General features: G+C 40.8%; 2 protein-coding genes across 7 annotated transcripts in view; one reads left to right on the plus strand and one right to left on the minus strand.

Moving 5' to 3' along the window:
• rbm18 (RNA binding motif protein 18) overlaps nt 1–2,066 on the minus strand; it is a 30,260-nt gene extending 28,194 nt beyond the window's left edge. Inside the window, exon 1 of one of the 6 annotated variants that reach the window (XM_063210471.1) lies at nt 1,848–2,066. The gene's annotated coding sequence lies outside the window, so the exon portion shown is untranslated. Of the gene's footprint in view, nt 1–1,007; nt 1,215–1,847 lie in introns of those variants that run through there. The other 5 variants (XM_063210474.1, XM_063210470.1, XM_063210472.1 and 2 more) reach the window with 5 other exon arrangements.
• The window catches only part of mrrf (mitochondrial ribosome recycling factor), a 32,166-nt gene continuing 14,587 nt past the window's right edge, over nt 1,248–18,826 (plus strand). The window contains exons 1-4 of the mRNA XM_063210469.1: nt 1,248–1,332; nt 4,388–4,570; nt 5,694–5,846; nt 17,960–18,078. Coding sequence (XP_063066539.1) covers nt 4,390–4,570; nt 5,694–5,846; nt 17,960–18,078 — 453 coding nt within the window. The 5' untranslated portion in view covers nt 1,248–1,332; nt 4,388–4,389. The remainder of the gene's footprint in view (nt 1,333–4,387; nt 4,571–5,693; nt 5,847–17,959; nt 18,079–18,826) is intronic.

The raw sequence follows: 18,826 nt of genomic DNA on the forward strand, positions 1-18,826 counted from the left end.
TTAAAAAATACATGATATGAGAAAAAAGTTTCTCTCTCTGTGTGCGAGTTCCTCTATCAAACAGTCCAACCGCTTCCATGACATTCATTCTGAGGGAAAGAGTGCATATCTACATGGTCATAATAACTCATTGTCCTTGTGCCATTCTCCTGACATTTTAAACAAATATCCACTCTCTGGGCCCCTTAGGAAATTAGCTATGTATTGCTTATCTTGGGGTGTTTCTACTACACACCATAGGTAGTATTCCACCTTTGTGCTGTCATTTTGCTGTAAATGGGTCAAAGACGTGCAAAATGGCGTTGTCATTCAGTGTAACGGATGCCTTCTGCTGACTGTAACTGTAAAAACATGACCCTTTTTATTTAGTTATTGTTACAATGAATTCATGAAAGCCTCGGCTGTCATCCATTCACTTGAAACAATTTAAAAATCATGTTGTTTTCTTTAGCAGTTACAGTCGGCGGAAGGTGTCCGTAACACTGAATGACAGAGACGTCTTTGACCCAAATGCTGTTTATGTCTGTATCTGAAAATTTGGAGATAGGCCTACAATCAAGTGAGTTATTGTTGTGCAGTGCATCCAATGCTGTAGGGTTCTCTGTTGACAGCACAGTTGTCGAGTAACAAGCCGTTTCCGAGAGCTTGTAAAGACACCGGTAAACGAGGAACTGACATCCCCAACCTATTCAGCTCCCCTGCTTAGCCAAGGTAAGCGCTTGGTATTAGCTGAAAGGTAAACCATTTCCATTATGATGTTTGGGCGACGTTTTGGAGCCATGCTATAGTTATTTCGTCGGATTACCAAGCTAGCACGTTAGCATACAGTTACTGTGTCGTTCGGAATGCAATGCACACTTGCATGGTTAGAGCTAGGGCAATATCACAACTGTTTCACCCTTGTTGGAATAGAAGACAACATACGATAATTTCATTTTGACCGTTAAAATGTCGGTTGGTTTGATTAACAACACATTAGCTTGCTTCATGAGGGCAAATAAACTCACCAGCCTCGGGGACGTCTTTTGCCGATGAGAAGCTAATCAGAACAAATCCAGTGGTTAGATACACTTCTATATGGTTAATACATAATTGCGTCGTTGAAAATAACTCAACAATCGATTATTTTGTCGCCAACGGCTATGTTTATCAACTATTTTCACACAACAAGCATATCAACAAAGACGCTAACGGATGTCGTTTTCCTCATGTGTAAATGACGTAGCACTTGGCTACTGGAAAACACCGTCGACTGAAAATGACGTTGCCATTCAAACCTTGCATCACGTTGTGCATGCCTTGAACTTGAGCTGATGTAGCAGCATTAATTGAGTAAGTATGGTGTGCAGTTGCTGTTTTAATGCCAGTGTTGTATCACAATTAACTGCTCCTGTGTCACACAGTATGTTTATATAAGGCATTCATTGTGGATATAATGGCATGCTGTTTTAATTAGCTGTATCTTGACGTTAGCTAGTCAAGTTGTAGCTCGACCTTTATCTGATGGTACAGTGGAGCTAGGTGTTTATTAGCATTCATTTGACAGTAATGCAGCCAACAAAGTGTATCATATGTAAATGGCTTTGACGTTGCTCAAACATCGTTCTGATTTGAGGAGACTTATCTCGCGTACATTACATAACTGAAAGTCAGTGGGTCAAGAAAGACGTGAGATGGCTTGTTTTTTTTAAAGCCTGTGCTGTTGTTACTTTGTATTAGTAAACATGGTGTGAAATATGATATGACACAGACAGGATAACGATATACAAATTTATCAACTCACATACATGTATTTGAGAGTATGTTCCTGCCTAAAACTGACCACAAGTGAAAGAAAAAGGCAATACCTCCTCGTCCTGTATTATGGGGGGCCCACCATCATACTGAGACCAAACTAGCCTTTTGAGGATTGATGACAGCTTGCGATATAAAGCATGCTGTTTCCTAGTCTTTCATGATAAGGATTTTTACGCTTTGAAATGCAAACAGAGCTCTTTCACGAGACCGCCTCGCAATGTGGGCACGGCAGCTGGTCTCATTCACTACATGACAGAATCAAAAAGCAGATACAGTATCTCCACAGACCACCTGTGGAAGGTTTAAAAAAAAAAACATTCTTCAGCTTTTTGGATTTCTTTCTTGCAGGAAGCACGAGTCACCCTTTCCCCCAAAACCTATGAGCCAACCTGCAGCGTTGATTTTTCTGTGAAGACATGGGAGTAGTGTTGCGGTGTTAACCCCTTAGCTGCAACATTTCACTTGTCACTAAAACCTGCATCACCTCGAGATAAATATCATGGTTTTCATTTTGCCTGAATACAGAGAAGGCACTTCTGGGTGCTGTGGTTCAAGGAGTTGAGACACCTCTCTGTATCTTAGCAACTGTGCAAAACTGCAGGTGGTAGGTTGGCCTTCACACCCTCTCTCCCTTGAGGCACAAAACAAAGTCATATTTTGACTAAGATGATACCCCACATCCTGCAGTACATGAAGTACAGTGTTGTGTGCCTACTGTCTAGACCAGTTGGCAGGGCTAAAACTACATTGTTGCAGCCCTATACAGCCATGCACCCATGTTTTAAGTCAGTTTAAGTCACACACAAAGATAAAGAAGTCATTGTCCGTAGTTTGTCGTTGAGATAATGTTTGTATTATACATACAGAACTACTAACAGACCATAACTGTGCCTACAACGAAGAAGAATAACATTGGCCGAGGATGTTCCTCTACTCTGTACTGCAAATTTGTGTGCAAACCTTATGTAGACCCTTTTTATTTGAAGAGATTTGGTCCGTCATGCTGGTAGGGTAAGGTCAATATTGACGTCTTTAAAACATGCTAAATGTCGGCTAAACAGAAACACATCTGTATAATATAATTTAACAGTTTGCGATTTTGGGCAAAGCTTATGTTGTGTGCTCCTTTAAAATGTTAAGGTGAGTTATGTATTATGTAAGTGTTATGTATGACATCATTTAACTATAAATCTGAAGCTTACTTTATGAGCTATGTAATGCTTTTTCATTTGAATTTCATCAGTCTGTATTAAGCTTACAGTCTATGTCATTAAGAATTGTGTAATAATCAGGCTACTACAGCATGTAACATTATGTACTCACACTGCACCTCAATGAAAAGAGTAAGACTTTAGGATTAGTGTTTCAGTCATGTATATGGTTTTTGGACATTACACGTTATTCCATAGTGACACATGATAAAAGGAGAATTTATAATTGATTTTGCAACACACTGACTGAGAAGTGTATCCCACCACAGGTCATTTGGTCCATGATCAGTCCTCCTCTGCTCATAGGACTAGCTCCCTCTGCTGGTCATAGATACATCGTCATATTACTACTACTGTATTCAAGTTCAATTAAATTCAATTTCATTAGAGTGAAGTATCACTATGAGCATGGTCCCAAAACACTGTAAAAACAATGTAGTAGTCCAGCATAACATGTCACAACAATTATGTAGTAGAGAATAAGGCCGGCCCACTTAGAATTAAAATAACACGGCATGAAGTTCTGATACTTGTAGTATAACTACATTGTAAGTCCGTATGATGGGCTATGACAGTATTGATTATATTCCGATTTCACAGAATATTTAGGCTTCAATTATTCATCTGTTTTCTTTAATAATTTAATAATATAATTTACTCATATAGACCGTGTGGTTCATATATATTTGTATGGCATCAATAGTTATCATCATGTTTTGAATTTAAAAAGAGAAAATAATGTGAGGAGACAAAAATAATCTAGTTGTCCCTCACTCCAGGCTGAAAAGCTCTGGCGATTTGGCTCTTATAGTGGTTGTTCCTAAGCTCTGGAACGAACTGCCACTGCACACACGTTTGGCACTCTCCTTGACTGCTGTGAAATTCCTCCTTAAATCCCATTTGAATGCCCTGGCATTGTATTGAACACAAAAATACCTCATGGTTTTGTTTTTATTGTCATTTATTGTTATTCTTGTTGTCCTCTTCTGTTCGTCCTTGTTATCAAGCTTTACCCCGCTTGTCCTTTGGTTAGAGTGTTGTTGTTTGTGAAGTGCTTTATAAATAAATGTGATGAGGACTCTGACGAAGATGGTAACTTTTACCGTCAAAGCGGTAAAAAAAGAAGAAAAGAATTGTCTCAGTGTTGGCCCTACTGTGGCCTAACGGTAGGGCACTGGGTTACTATGCCGGCGACCCGGGTTTGATTCCAGCCCTGGTCTGGTCATTTGCCAGTCTTTCCCCGTCTCGCTTTCCCCACTTGTTTCCTCTCTCACTGTCCTATCATAAATAAAGACACAAAAGCCTTAAAAATATCTTTAGTTAAATGTAACTTGTCTTCAATAGCTCCTCGGTCATCTGTATCCCCCCCTATATTGCAGGGATGGCCTTGAACAAGGTGTGCTTGCTGCGCCCAGCCCTGAGTCAGGCTGTGACTGCACAGCTGAGACCCCGTCTGGGGCTGGTTTCATCCCGCATCCCCCATCATCTCCTCCAGCAGAGCCCCAGCACATGTCCTCCTGCTCCACCGCAAGTCTGCTTTTACGCCACCAAGAAAAGCAAAGGTGAGTGCAGTGCAGTGGAGTGGAGTGGGAGACCCGTCTAGTCTAGTGTTGTCTAGCTAGCCTCCTTGTGTCGTCTATCCTCAGATCCTGGCAAAAGGTGTGTGTGTGTGTGTGTGTGTGTGTGTGTGTGTGTGTGTGTGTGTGTGTGTGTGTGTGTGTGTGTGTGTGTGTGTGTGTGTGTGTGTGTGTGTGTGTGTGTGTGTGTGTGTGTGTGTGTGTGTGTGTGTGTGTGTGTGTGTGGGGGGCATGTTTTGTTAGCCAGTAAGTCTCCTCTTCATGAGTGTGTGTGTGTGTGTGTGCATGTCCGTGTGTGTTTGGAGTAGGTTTTGTTTGCCGGTAAGTCTCCTCTTGAGCGCTTGTGTTTGTTGTAGGTTCTGTTAAGTGCTCCTGAGCCCTGTCATGGGCCACATGGGAGAACAAGGATGAGGGCAACCTCTTTAATCTTAGCAGTGCTATTGATGTTACAACATCTCTTTCTCTCCCTCCCTCCCTCTCTCTCTCTCTCTCTCTCTCTCTCTCTCTCTCTCTCTCTCTCTCTCTCTCTCTCTCTCTCTCTCTCTCTCTCTTCTGTCTGCTCCTTTCTTTCTTTCTTGTTGATTTTCTGACCAGTATCTTTCTGTTTTTGTTCATCTAGTGTCTTTCTTTCTTTCTTTCTTTCTTTCTTTCTTTCTTTCTTTCTTTCTTTCTTTTCATTTCTCTGTTTTTGTACTGACTATGTACCTCTCTCTCTCTCTCTCTCTCTCTCTCTCTCTCTCTCTCTCTGTCTCTGTCTCTCTCTCTCTCTCTCTCTCTCTCTCTCTCTCAAAGTAGTAATCGTGTAGTTTATTTTAAATGTTGTTTTTATCTACATTAAGTTACATTGCATTTGTCAGACGCTTTATAACCAAAGCGACTTACAATCGAAGACATAATCATAGCCAGCATCACTACTTGTCTTTTGTTCTTTAAACTGCTTGTCTTTTGTAAAGAATTTGTAAGAAAGAATGTGTAATAAATTACGTTTGGAAGTCAAGTCTCTCTCTCTCTCTCTCTCTCTCTCTCTCTCTCTCTCTCTCTCTCTCTCTCTCTCTCTCTCTCTCTCTCTCTCTGTATTTGTATTTGTATATGTATATGTGTGTCTTAGTGAAAGCGAAGGCTCAGGCGTCCAAGGTGAGCATCAAGGCATCTCTGGTGGAGGACATCATCAGCCTGGAGGAGGTGCAGGGGGACATGGCCTCCGTGCTGGACTCCCTCAAAGACGACTTTAGCAGAAACCTCAACATCAGGACCGCTCCAGGTCAGCACACAACACGTGTGCTAATGTACACACACACACACACACATACACACACACATACTCGAACATGCACTTATTCTCGTACTCACATACACACACACTTTCACACATTCTCATACTTATACTTTTCCTTTTTTTTATTTTTATTACTTTATTTATAGAAAGTAGCTTAGTGTACAATATCTCAATGTAGTTTACCAACAGAATCTTGGACAATGGTTCGGCAGTTCACCAACATCACACATCAAGTACTATACAGTTCAATAATCATTTCAGTTTCCAGTAAACAATACCCATCCCCAGAGGTCCATTTCCCTTCACATGCACACTTCTGTACTTCTATAAATCCTTTTTCTTTTTTTCTTTTTTTTTGTACATTAAATCGACACTAGACAGTTGACGCATACAATAAGCACAAAAGACAAAACAAAAGAGAGTATGAGAACATAAAAACATAAAGAGAGAGAGAGAGAGAGAGAGAGAGAGAGAGAGAGAGAGAGAGAGAGAGAGAGAGAGAGAGAGAGAGAGAGAGAGAGAAGATATAATTCACTGGTCTGTGTGCAAGTGTGTGAGGTGTGTGTGCAAGTGTGTGAGATGTATGTGCTGTAGTGTTGTGTCCTGTACGTGCTGTAGTGTTGTGTCATGTATGTGGGTATGTAAGAAAGTCTTCAATATATATATAGTTTGCTGTTTGAAATGCATCTTATTACACTGAATATGTATACCGTTTGTCTTCTAATGTGATCCTTGTGATATAACCTTCATTATCTTTTAAAGAAACTGTGCGTTTTATTAAGTAAGTTGTTTGGATACAACTTATTCCATTTTTCTATGTTATTTCTGGAGGCAAATATATTTTTTTCCATATCTAGTACCTTCTCTATCGTATTGTACCATAATCTTAATTCTGGTTGTTTTTGCTGTTTCCATAACCTAGTGATCTGTTTTATTGCTGTTAGTCTTAAAAGGTTGAATAGTTTATATTGTTTTCTTTTAATTATGTGTGCTATGTTAATGCCTAAGAGATGAATTGGCTTTAGAGGTTCTTTTAGTCCAAAAATATGTGAAATGGCTCGTTTCACTTCTTCCCAGAATGGTGTAATTTTATGGCATGAGAAAAACACATGTGTATGTGTACCTTGCTCCCCACAGCCTCTCCAGCATTTCCCTTCAGATCCTAGCAAATGAACACTCTGAATTGGTACCAAAAAGAACCTTTGATTTATTTTCCAGCCAAACTCCCTCCAGTACTTTGTTTGTGTTGTTTCAAAATTCTCTTTCCAGGATTCTCTCCATTCATTGTCTGGGTGGGTGCTGAAATGTACTGATTCCTTAACTTCGATATTTAGGGTCTTTCTTTTTCTTTTCTTTTCTTTTTTTATCCTTATTTATCTATTTATTTATTTATTTATTTATTTAATTATTTATTTATCTCTGTCTTCTCATTTTCGGACGGCTGAAGTTAATATTTAGAAAATACAGGCATAGGCCTACTGCATAGACACTTTTACCTAACTTTACATCTCAGCAAGGAGACCTACTTTAGTTAATACCTTTTCAGCCTCTGTGTTGGTTACAAAGTAAGAAGGAGCTGTCCTTCGACTGTTTTGGATCTTCTGATTATTATTATTATTATTATTATTATTATTATTATTATTATTTACATTTTAATCTTCTTCATTATTATTATTATTTTTTATTATTATTATTATTATTTTATTTTTATCTTTTTCATCATTATTATTATTATTATTGTTATTGTTATTATTATTATTATTATTATTATTATTATGTATTATTATTATTATTATTATTATTATTTTTTAATTATTATTATTTTTTATTTATTTATTTTTTCATTTTTATTTTTTTTGTCCAATATAAATATAAATGTAGTATATGGGAAAGTAGGTTAAACGTATGGAACCTGGCGGGGTTGGGGGCAGGGGGGGGCTAAACAAGCTGACATAATTGGGAATGAGTTTGCTGATAACATTGGCAAACACCCAGATCCTAAGGATACCAGTAACATCACTCACCACAAGATACCATCCTACATGGAGGGGGTACATATGGAACCAGATCACTGTATGTGAGTCCACGTCTACTTGTTTTGTCTTTGTCTATTGCATGTGCTTAATTCTTTCTGTCTGTATTTTGTCTTTCTTTCTCTTTCATTTTACTGGCCTATTAACACCAACACATATACATGCTGAAACTATTCAATCTTACACACACATAGGTATGTATGACATTTTAATATTTGCAAAGAGTACTTACATTTATTCAATTAGACAATGACTGATCTAAAAATAATATCACTGAATGTAAATGGAATGCATAATGTTATTAAGAGAAAGAAGATCTTATTGGTAATGAGAAATGAGAAGGCGGACATAATGTACCTACAAGAAACTCATTTAGAGAAAGATGAACATGAGAAATTAAAGAAAATCACAAATAGTGAAGTTTATTTTAGTTCATATAACACAAAGCAAAGGGGAGTAGCAATAATAATTAAAAGACATATAGCCTTTGAAATGGATGACTGTTATATGGACAAAGACGGACGGTATGTATTGGTAGTGGGAAGAATAGGAGGGAGACAGTTTTCTTTTTTAAATATATACTACCCACCAGATACAAGTACTGAATTAATGACCCAGATACTTGACATGCTAGTAACAAAGGCAAAGGGAGTAGTTATAATGGCAGGAGACCTAAATCTGATAATGAATAACAAATTAGATTCAACAAGCTCTAGGGTACACAAAGCTGAAAAGAATGCTGATGTATTAAGGAAAGCATGTCTAGAATTAGGAATAGTTGATGTATGGAGAGAATTCCACCCAGGGAAAAAAGAATACACCTGTTATTCAGGAAGGCACTCAATATACAATAGATTAGATTACTTCTTTATGTACGAAAACAATACTCATCTCGTTAAAACATGTCAGATTAGCTCCATTAATATATCTGACCATGCCGCTATTTCTTTGACTTTAAATCTTAATGGAAAAAAGGGCAAATCTTTGTGGACACTGAACAATTCACTATTAGGAGAAACTGCATTTATTGAAAAAATGAAATTGGAATTAAAATTATATATGGAAATGAATGATACACCGGATATAGACCCAGTTACTTTATGGGAAACAATGAAAGCAGTGTTAAGAGGAATAATTATATCTTACTCCTCCGCGAGAAGTAGATCAAAAGTCGCACTTGAAAAACAATTAACGCATGAAATAAAATCTTTAGAGTTGCAACACAGCCGGACAAATAATAAAGAGGTGAAGTTAGAACTGGAAGATAAAAGGAAAAAATTAGATAAACTGCGTATGATGGAGATTGAAAAATTAATGAAATTCACGCAACAGGAGCAGTATGATGGAGGACCAAAAGCACTGAAAGTACTGGCCTACAAATTAAAGAAACAACAAAAGAGGACACATATAACGCAAATTAACAGTGAGCAAGATAAAGTGATAAGGGACAAAGATGAGATAGCAGAAGAATTTGCAAAATATTATGAAGAACTATATAAGACAGACAAAGAAGTAGATAAAGAACATATCCAGAACTATCTTAAAAAGCTTGAAATACCAAAAGTAGCACCAGCCAAAAATAAAATGTTAACAATGCCTATTACCTTGGAAGAAGTAAATATGGAAATTCAAGGTTTAAAACAAGGGAAATCACCAGGTGACGATGGCTTCACAAATGAATTCTATAGAGCACTTAAAGATCAACTTAGCCCCATACTGGTACAAGCCTATAATCATGCGCTAGACACAGGAAGATGGGCCCCAACTTGGTCATCTTCCACAATCACTCTGATCCATAAAGAAGGGAAAGATCCAAGAGACTGTGCATCTTATAGACCAATATCATTATTAAATACAGACCACAAAATAATAACATCAATCCTTGCAAAAAGATTAAAACACATTATTTCAGATATTATAAATACTGATCAATGTGGATTTATACCAGGTCGCCTTCTAACAGACAACATAAGAAGAACTTTAAATATAATTGACTATGTAAAAAAAAAGGAAAAGGAATCTCTACTTATGTTGACTTTAGATGCAGAAAAAGCTTTTGATCTAGCACAATGGCCATTTATGTTTGAAACAATGTTAAGTTTTGGCTTAGAGGAGAAATTTCTGCCAATGGATTAAAGCAATATACACTAAACCTGTTTCAACAGTCAAAACAAACGGTACATTATCCAGACAATTTACCATTCAAAAGGGTACAAGACAAGGTGACCCTCTCTCCCCACTTCTTTTTACAATATATATTGAAATTTTAGCATTAGCTATAAGGCAAAATAAAAATATTAAAGGGATCGAAATTGGAAAGGAAACGCATAAATTATCACTATTCGCTGATGACATTATACTTTATCTGACTTCCCCAGAGCATTCATTACAGCACTTGATGGGTGAGATAGAAGAATACAGTAATATTTCAGGATACAAAATTAATAAAACCAAATGTGAGGCTTTAACTATTGGAAGGGAAATGAATACATCATTAAAACAGCAGTACAGTATTAAATGGGACTCCAAAGTTATTAAATATTTAGGAATACGCATTAGTCAAAATTTGAATGATTTATACGAAAACAATTATACCGCTTTAGAATTGAAGATAGGTAACGACCTTAACAGGTGGAAATTAATCCCTGAAGGTATATACAGTAGGGTTGAAACTATTAAAATGATGGTGCTTCCTCAACTACTCTTTTTATTTCAAGCATTACCAATTGTATTACCACCAACATTCTTTAGTACATGGAATAAAAAACTTTCCGATTTCATATGGAATGGTAAAAAACACAGGATTAAATTTCAGATACTTACTCAACCTAAAGAAGAAGGAGGTTTAGGAGTTCCACATCTACAAAATTACTTTTTTGCAACACAGATTATAACAATAACGAAATGGATGGAAGGAGATCTTCGAACAAAATGGATTAGTATTGAAAAAGAAATATCAAATGGTGTGATCGGCTCACTGCCTTTCCTCAAAACAGATACACAAAAACGATACCTACAAACATTCTGCATCAGTAACACAATAAAGAACTGGAGACGATTATGTAAGTATTTAAAAATCCACAGTAACAGTGTGAGATTAAGACAAATGAGGTATGATCCAGACTTCAAGGCAACACAGGATAACATCTTGGAACAGTGGGCAGAAGCAGGATTAACCATATTTGCACAACTCTCTGAAAAAAATATACTTCAAACATTTGAAACCCTAGCAGCTAGTTACAACCTACCACAAAAGCATTTCTTTAAATACTTACAGGTAAGGAGTTACATTCAACAAAATACTGAAAAGGAAACAAACAGTGTGTTAAATTTTCTGTTAAATTATAGAAACAAAAAGGAAAGTCGAGGTGGATTAGCAGGGGCCTATAAAACAATACAAAAAATGGAAAAGATGATGTATAATGCAAAAGAGAAATGGGAGAAGGAAATGGCGATAAACATCTCAGACAATGAATGGAGAGAATCCTGGAAAGAGAATTTTGAAACTTATACTTTTCCTTGAGAAGACACTAAAGGGCTTAAAGCGCTCAGGAGACTTTGCAGGGTAATATTACTCAGGTGCTCATCTGTACCGGGTGACGTGTAGGTCCACTTCCTTCCTTCCACTTTTCCTTCCTTTTTTGGACTTATACTTTTCCTTTTTTGATATCATTTAGGATCAATAGTTACGGTACCCCATACACACACACACACACACGCACGCACACACAGTGTGCATATAGCCAGACACACACGCTGTCTGCTTCTCCCCTTTGATTTAAATGGACACCGTGTATCAAAAGAGCCTGCCGTGCAGTGGAACTGCTGAACTCATGTGGGTAGGAGAAGTCAGTCCAATTTGTGCACCGCACTTCCTTTAGTATATCCAGGTCGCGACCCTTCACCTGAGTGGACCTGTCCAATTTCAAGGTCGAGACCTGGAGGTCACCTTGCGGAAGTGAAGTGGTGGCCGCAGAACCCTCTACTCTCTCTCTCTCTCTCTCTCTCTCTCTCTCTCTCTCTCTCTCTCTCTCTCTCCGGCTCTCTCTCTCTCTGCCATTAAACGGCACCAAACCACACACTTGTTCACCTCTTCACCTCCCATCCTCCTCTCCCTCCTGCTTTTTTTACCAACACTCTTCCATGTGTCCTTCTCCATCACTCGTTCGTTTCCTCTGGGCAGCTGCAGAGTTATCTGTGGAAGCAGCGGGACTTTGGCTTGTCAGGGGTATTCCATTCATCCAAGAGATGTCGGAACGAAATGACATCATTTTTTTTTTCTCTTTGGGTTTGTGTGTCTGTTTCTATCTTTCTCTCCTTCTCCTTCTCCTTCTCTGACTCTGTCTCCGTCCTTCTCTCTCTCTCTCTCTCTCTCTCTCTCTCTCTCTCTCTCTCTCTCTCTCTCTCTCTCTCTCTCTCTCTCTCTCCCTCTCCCTGTGTAGTAATCGAGTCATCTGGGTTCCATTACCCTCTGTGTGTTTATTGTAGGGGGCAGAGGAAAGTCACCTCTGGAAGGGAAGGGAAGGGAAGGGGTGTCTGTGGTGCTTGGATTACTGTGGTGACCCACAGTCTGGGTGGGGTTGGGGTTGGGGTTGGGGGGGCGGTGGGGGTGATTATTATGACTGGGCACTCGATCTGGCAACCTGGGCAGAGGGCAAGAAAGGGGGTGTCTGTTTCACCTTGTCTGTCTGCCACACTCCTGTTCACCTTGCCAGACAACAACTTTCTCTGTAACACTTTAATTCTAACAACATGCATTGCTATATGCATGCACTGTTGCGTTACTATACTTCCACTACTACAACAACTACTACTACTACTGCCACTACAAATAGTACAGTCTTACACTTGTACCTGGTTGATGGAACAACAGAGACATTAAATATTGTAAACCAAGACAGCCACTGAAGTTAGCTGATGAATGATGTTCAGTTCGTTCTTTTAATGTGTTTTGTTGAGTGTCGTTATACAGGCATCTGTATCTGAAATGTGAATGGGGGCAGATTTGGCCCTTAGACGTTATTTTCCTTTTTCATCTGTGTAAAAATGCTTTTATGTTCCCCTTCCAGAGGATTTAGAATTATGTCAAAGGGATGTAAAATTATGCCTGTGTACACACACACACAACATGAGCTGCAGATATTTAACCATCTGCTACACTCACCAATCTGCTTTTACTCCACATGTTAGCAATTCATTCACAACCAGACGCCACAAAAAACCCAGCTCCACTTCCATTGGCTATTGTTGTTAGTTGGGGGATACAAAAGAAAAATGCCATTGGAGGACACAATTTCCCCTCTGAAAATTGCAGATGCTATTTGAATGCATGTACGCGTTTCCAGGTCAGAGCGGTATCTTTCAGAATTGAGACTTGATTGGAGCCTTTATCAGATGGGCACTGTCGGGGGGGAGCTAGAAAAAAGGGGGCCCCATTTAAGATAACGAGCATTTTTTGATTACCTTTCTCTTGCTGTGATAGTAAGTAAGTGGGGGGACCAGACCAGACCACATCCTCTTGGCGAACGCATGCAGATGTGAAAAGACAAAAGAGAGACGCAGGTAGCACTGTCAAGCTCTGACGCAGTGTGTTTTTGTAACCTAGTCGTGCTAGACCCACAGATGAAGATAAGAGAGACACAGGTACTGTTGTGAGGCTCTGATGTGGTGAGTTGTACTACTAGCCTAGCAACACTACATGCTTCGTAGACAGTGTTTCTTCAACAGGGGCTCTACAGCTCCCCAGGGGGCATTAGGGAGCCCTAGGGGGGCATTGAGATGATTACATCTGAGAGGTGGGATGCTCAGTTGCCATCGGAAGGTATTAGTCTATTTTTATTTTTATTAATACTAAGGCGGTCCTTGACAGGCTTATGATGTGGTCAAGGGCATTTTGGGATGCTTAATATGATGAGGTCGTTGGTTTAAAAAAAAAGTTGAGAGCCACTGACGTAGACCCATATTGATTCAAGTCTAGGATATCATGGCCGTTTTCAGTGCAGAATTTGCGTTATTCAAGGTAGTGTGAGGATGGCCTGTATCAGAGACGCTGTGTTCGTGTAAAATATGATGTAAAAACCTTTAGGTATTACATTGACAACACAAAGTCTTTATCTAGTCAGGGGTCCTAGTCAAGGTGGTAGGTGCTTGTTGTCGCCTTAACAATGAGGTGCTGGGGGAAACGCTGAGTTTTACATCACACTTAGCTAACGCTTTTATCCAAAGCGACTTAGGCCGGCCGCACATTGGCTCCGACAGCACTGCGGCGCACTTTTGCTTCCGACAGAATTCGGGGTTTGTGCGGGGTTCTATTGAAAATAATGAAATCGAACTTTTGCGGAGCAGTGCGCAGCACTTCGTTGGAGCCTATGTGCGGAAGCCCTTACAGTTATTATCATTACAGGGTATTGGTTACAGCCCCTAGAGCAATGTGGGGTTAGGCGTCTTGCTCAAGGGCACTTCAGCTATGGAGTGAGATGGAGTGGAAAGGTGGGATTCAAACCAGCAGTCCTCTGATCTAAAGTCCATCTGCTTTACCACAAAAGGCCACGGCTGCCCCCTAACTTGGGGGCTGAGTTTTAAAGCTGGGTTTACGCATATCGTATGCACAAGTGCCGACAGGGGGGGACAAAGGGGACGATTGTCCCTGGCCTTGAGAAATAGGGGGCCCATAATTGGGTCCTCTTTACATTTAATGTATTGGGTCGGGGTCCCTTTCAGATGACTTTGTCCTGGGCCCAGCCAAAGCTGTCAGCGGCTCTGATCGTATGTATCAAAAAGTCAATTTGCTGGCCCTAATGATAAACTCAAAAATTCGTAAAATGAAACCGCTCCGTGCATGAAGTGTTTTTGACATGTGCCTTCTTCAGTGTGACACGATGCCACGACAGTACCATTACTCTGCCCATGTGGTCTCGTGTGCCGGCTTGTCGAGTGTAGTGTATTGTATTTGTATCGTCATCTCCTCCCTTCATTCTTCTTTTGTGGTTAGAGAGAGACAGTGCGACTGCACCTCCGGTTAGGTAACCATAATACCTTCAGCAGTGTGTTGTTTTTTTTCTTTCTTTCGGGTTACAGTGCTGCTGATGTCTACGAGGCTTCACAATTGGCATAGCATGAATGTGCTCTCTCTCTCTCTCTCTCTCGCTCTCTCTCTCTCTCTCTCTCTCTCTCTCTCTCTCTCTCTCTCTCTCTCTCTCTCTCTCTCTCTCTCTCTCTCTCTCTCTCTCTCTCTCTCTCTCCCTCTCTCCCCATCTCAATTGATGCTGTGTGCAGACTTAGGGTTGATGCAATGACGATGATGATGATGATGCTGATGATAGCGGATCACCGATCGATCATATCAAAAGGAGGCTTTAGGTTCGGATGTCTGAAGGAGAGCCAAGAGACCAAAGCTCTCTGTGTGTGTGTGTACTGTTGCCATCTGTCTGAATCGCTGGCAAACATCCACCTGCCTGCATATGCACAAGACAGAAAGAGCTGCTGCTGCATCAGAATAAGATTTCAAATGCGTGCACCCGCTCCTCCCACAACAGAAAAACATACACTTTACTGTACACACACGCACACACACACACACACACACACACACACACACACACACACACACACACACACACACACACACGTCCACTCACACTCACACAGAAAGATACACACTCGCATACATATACATACTCACACACGTACACTCATTCTCTAGTAACATAAGTCTTTTAAATACAAAGATCAAAGCTCAGAAAGAGTGATGGGAGACCGTATTGTTTCCTCTCCCCCCTATACTCCTGAGATCCACCACACACACAAACCACCACCACCACCAGTCCCATCATCCCCCTCTCCTCTCCTCTCCTCTCCTCTCCTCTCCTCTCCTCTCCTCTCCTCTCCTCTCCTCTCCTCTCCTCTCCTCTCCTCTCCTCTCCTCTCCTCTCCTCTCCTCTCCTCTCCTCTCCTCTCCTCTCATCCCCTCTCCTCTACCTTTTCACCCCCGGCCCTGGCAGGAGTAGGAGGCTCGTAGAGAGTGATTTTAGGCAGAAGATGGAGGAAGAGAGTGAGAGAAGAGAAGGAGAAAGAGAGGAAACAGCAGTGCCTGCGTGAGCTGAAGCAGACGAGAATGAAGAGGGGGGAGGGAGGGGAGGAGGTCATGGAGAAGAGGGATGGAGAGAGAATTGGAAAGAGGGAGAGAGAGAGAGAGAGGGAGGGGAGGAAACAGCAGTGACTGCATGAGGTGAAACAGATGAGGAGAGGAGACGTGGCGGGCACTGGGCTCTGGCTCTTCCGTCTGGAGGGTGAGAAAAACGAGCGGGATGGGGGAATGGAGAGCAGGCGAAGAGGTGGGTATTAGGGGTCAGGGGCGTTAAGAGTGTGAGACTCTAGAAAGAAAGAAAGAAAGAAAGGAGACTTTAGTGAGAAAGTGAGTCATGGAGGAAGAAGGGCGTCTGTGGTGAAGACATGGAGGGATGTGAGGCTCGAGAAAGAAAGAAGGAACGAAGGAAAGGTGGGTGAGTCAAGAAGGAGGAATAGAGGAGAGAGGCGGGTGGTAGAGGTGTAAATCACAGCCTCCATGACGATACGATACGGTATCGATTTCTTAAAGCAGGGATTTGATTATTTTCAATATTTAAGAATTCCCCACAATGCGATACGATTCGATTAGATTTTTTTCCAGTTACTTTTGTACTTCTATTACGTTATGGAACAAGGGCATCGGACAGGGACCAGCAATTCGATTATTTTCGATACTCAAGAATGCCCTACGATACGATACAATATCACTCAATTATATCGTCGCCATATGATTGATTCATCGATACATTTCGATTATTATTTACGCCACTAGCGGGTGGCATGTAGGGGTGTGAGGCTCTAGAAAGAAGCAAAGAAAGTAAGGAAAGATGGGTGGGAAGGGACAGAGGAGGGAAGGCAGGCAAAGAATGGCATTTTGGAGGTGGGGAGCACAGAGGAGAGTGAGGCTCTAGAAATAAAGGGAAAGAAAGAAAGAAAGAAAGAAACAAACAAACAAACAAACAAAGCTGGAGAGGTTGGGGAGAGAAGTGGATGAAGGGGGGTGGCATGGTAAAGTGTGAGTCTGTCTCTGTCTCTCTCTCTCTCTCTCTCTCTCTCTCTCTCTCTCTCTCTCTCTCTCTCTCTCTCTCTCTCTCTCGGCCTGACTCAGTGTGAGCGATAGAGAGAGCACACAGGTCTGGGGAGACAGAGCTGTTTATGTTTGCGCCTGAGTGACTTTGATATTTAGGAAGGCGCGCAGATGAAAGAAGCAGAGCTAGTGCAGACGCGTCCCACAAACCTCTTTCAACATACACACACACACACACACACACACACACACACACACACATGAAGACACATGCACACACACACACATGCACACACACACACATTCACATGCTATTATACACACACATGCTCGCACACGCACGCAAACTTACACACACATGCTCACATACACATGCACATGCTCGCACACACATGCGCACACATGCACTCAAGCACACGCACACATGCACACACGCACACACACAGTTCATTTTTAGTGGCGATTCATGTCACAACATAGTTAATGATAATTCATTACAATGTGGAAAAGAGGCTGCTTTCATTGCATGCTTTAAACAGTTCTGGTCAATGTGTTTTGTGGACTAAACAACATATTAGGCCTGTTTTATTCTAAACTTACTTATATATTTTTAATTTTCACCTTTTAATGTGGGACTTTTTCTCCATGTTTGTATTATATACATGGGTCAATGGTGTTTAAGTAGGTAATGCCAGTATTGTGGATTAAATGATTTTGTTTTTTGTTTTTTGTGGATTATCTAAAACGCATATTCATTGCAGTTCATATTCAAGACAATTACCAATTATTAATTAATTTAGGGACTCTTACTGGTTATACGTACCCACATCTGAACCCCCCCCCCCCCCCAAATGTAATTGAGTGACCTACTTATTTTTAAATGTTCAACCATACCAAAAAGGAAATGCACAGTATTACACACTCTACGCAACTTTAACATATCTTTTGTTTTTTGTTTTTGTTTTCCTCAGGTGCGTTGGACCACATCACAGTCTCTACGGCGGACGGCAAGTTCCCCCTCAATCAGCTGGGCCAGATCTCCATGAAGTCTCCCCAGCTCATCATAGTCAACATGACCAGCTCCCCAGAGGTAACACAACACAACACAACACAACACAACACAACACAACACAACACAACACAACACAACACAACACAACACAACACAACACAACACAACACAACACAACACAACACAACACAACACAACACAACACAACACAACACAACACAACACAACACACATTGGCACATTGAACATGGCCACAGTCTCTTAGATAAGACGCGTACACGCACACACATACACATTGTACACACACACACACACACACACACACACACACACACACACACACACACACACACACACACACACACACACACACACACACACAGTTCCCCGAGTTGAGATGGCGGTCACCGCCGGTTCCTTTGGTCACTGTGTGGCAGAGCCCTCTCCCCTCATAAGGGACCTCATCCATCTATCTCCCACTCCCTATGCTGCTTTCTTTTGAACCTACAGCACACACACACACACACACACACACACACACACACACACACACACACACACACACACACACACACACAAACGTATACACGTGTGTACGTGTGCAAACACACACTCACACACACACCTCTTAAAATTAAAAAAAAACTTTTAAGTGGCCCACCTACAGAAAAGAAATGATGAGGCAGACCTGTGGAGTGTGGACCAGCTTGACCTGCGTTCGTGGTCTCACTCTCATCCATCTCTCAAGCCATTACTTTAAAGCAGCCCACCTACAAAAACGAATGATGTTCTGACCAGCCCAGTCCAGCCAGTGATTGTGTGTGCA

This window comes from Engraulis encrasicolus, chromosome 11 (genome assembly GCF_034702125.1).
Source record: "Engraulis encrasicolus isolate BLACKSEA-1 chromosome 11, IST_EnEncr_1.0, whole genome shotgun sequence".
Lineage (NCBI taxonomy): Eukaryota > Metazoa > Chordata > Actinopteri > Clupeiformes > Engraulidae > Engraulis > Engraulis encrasicolus.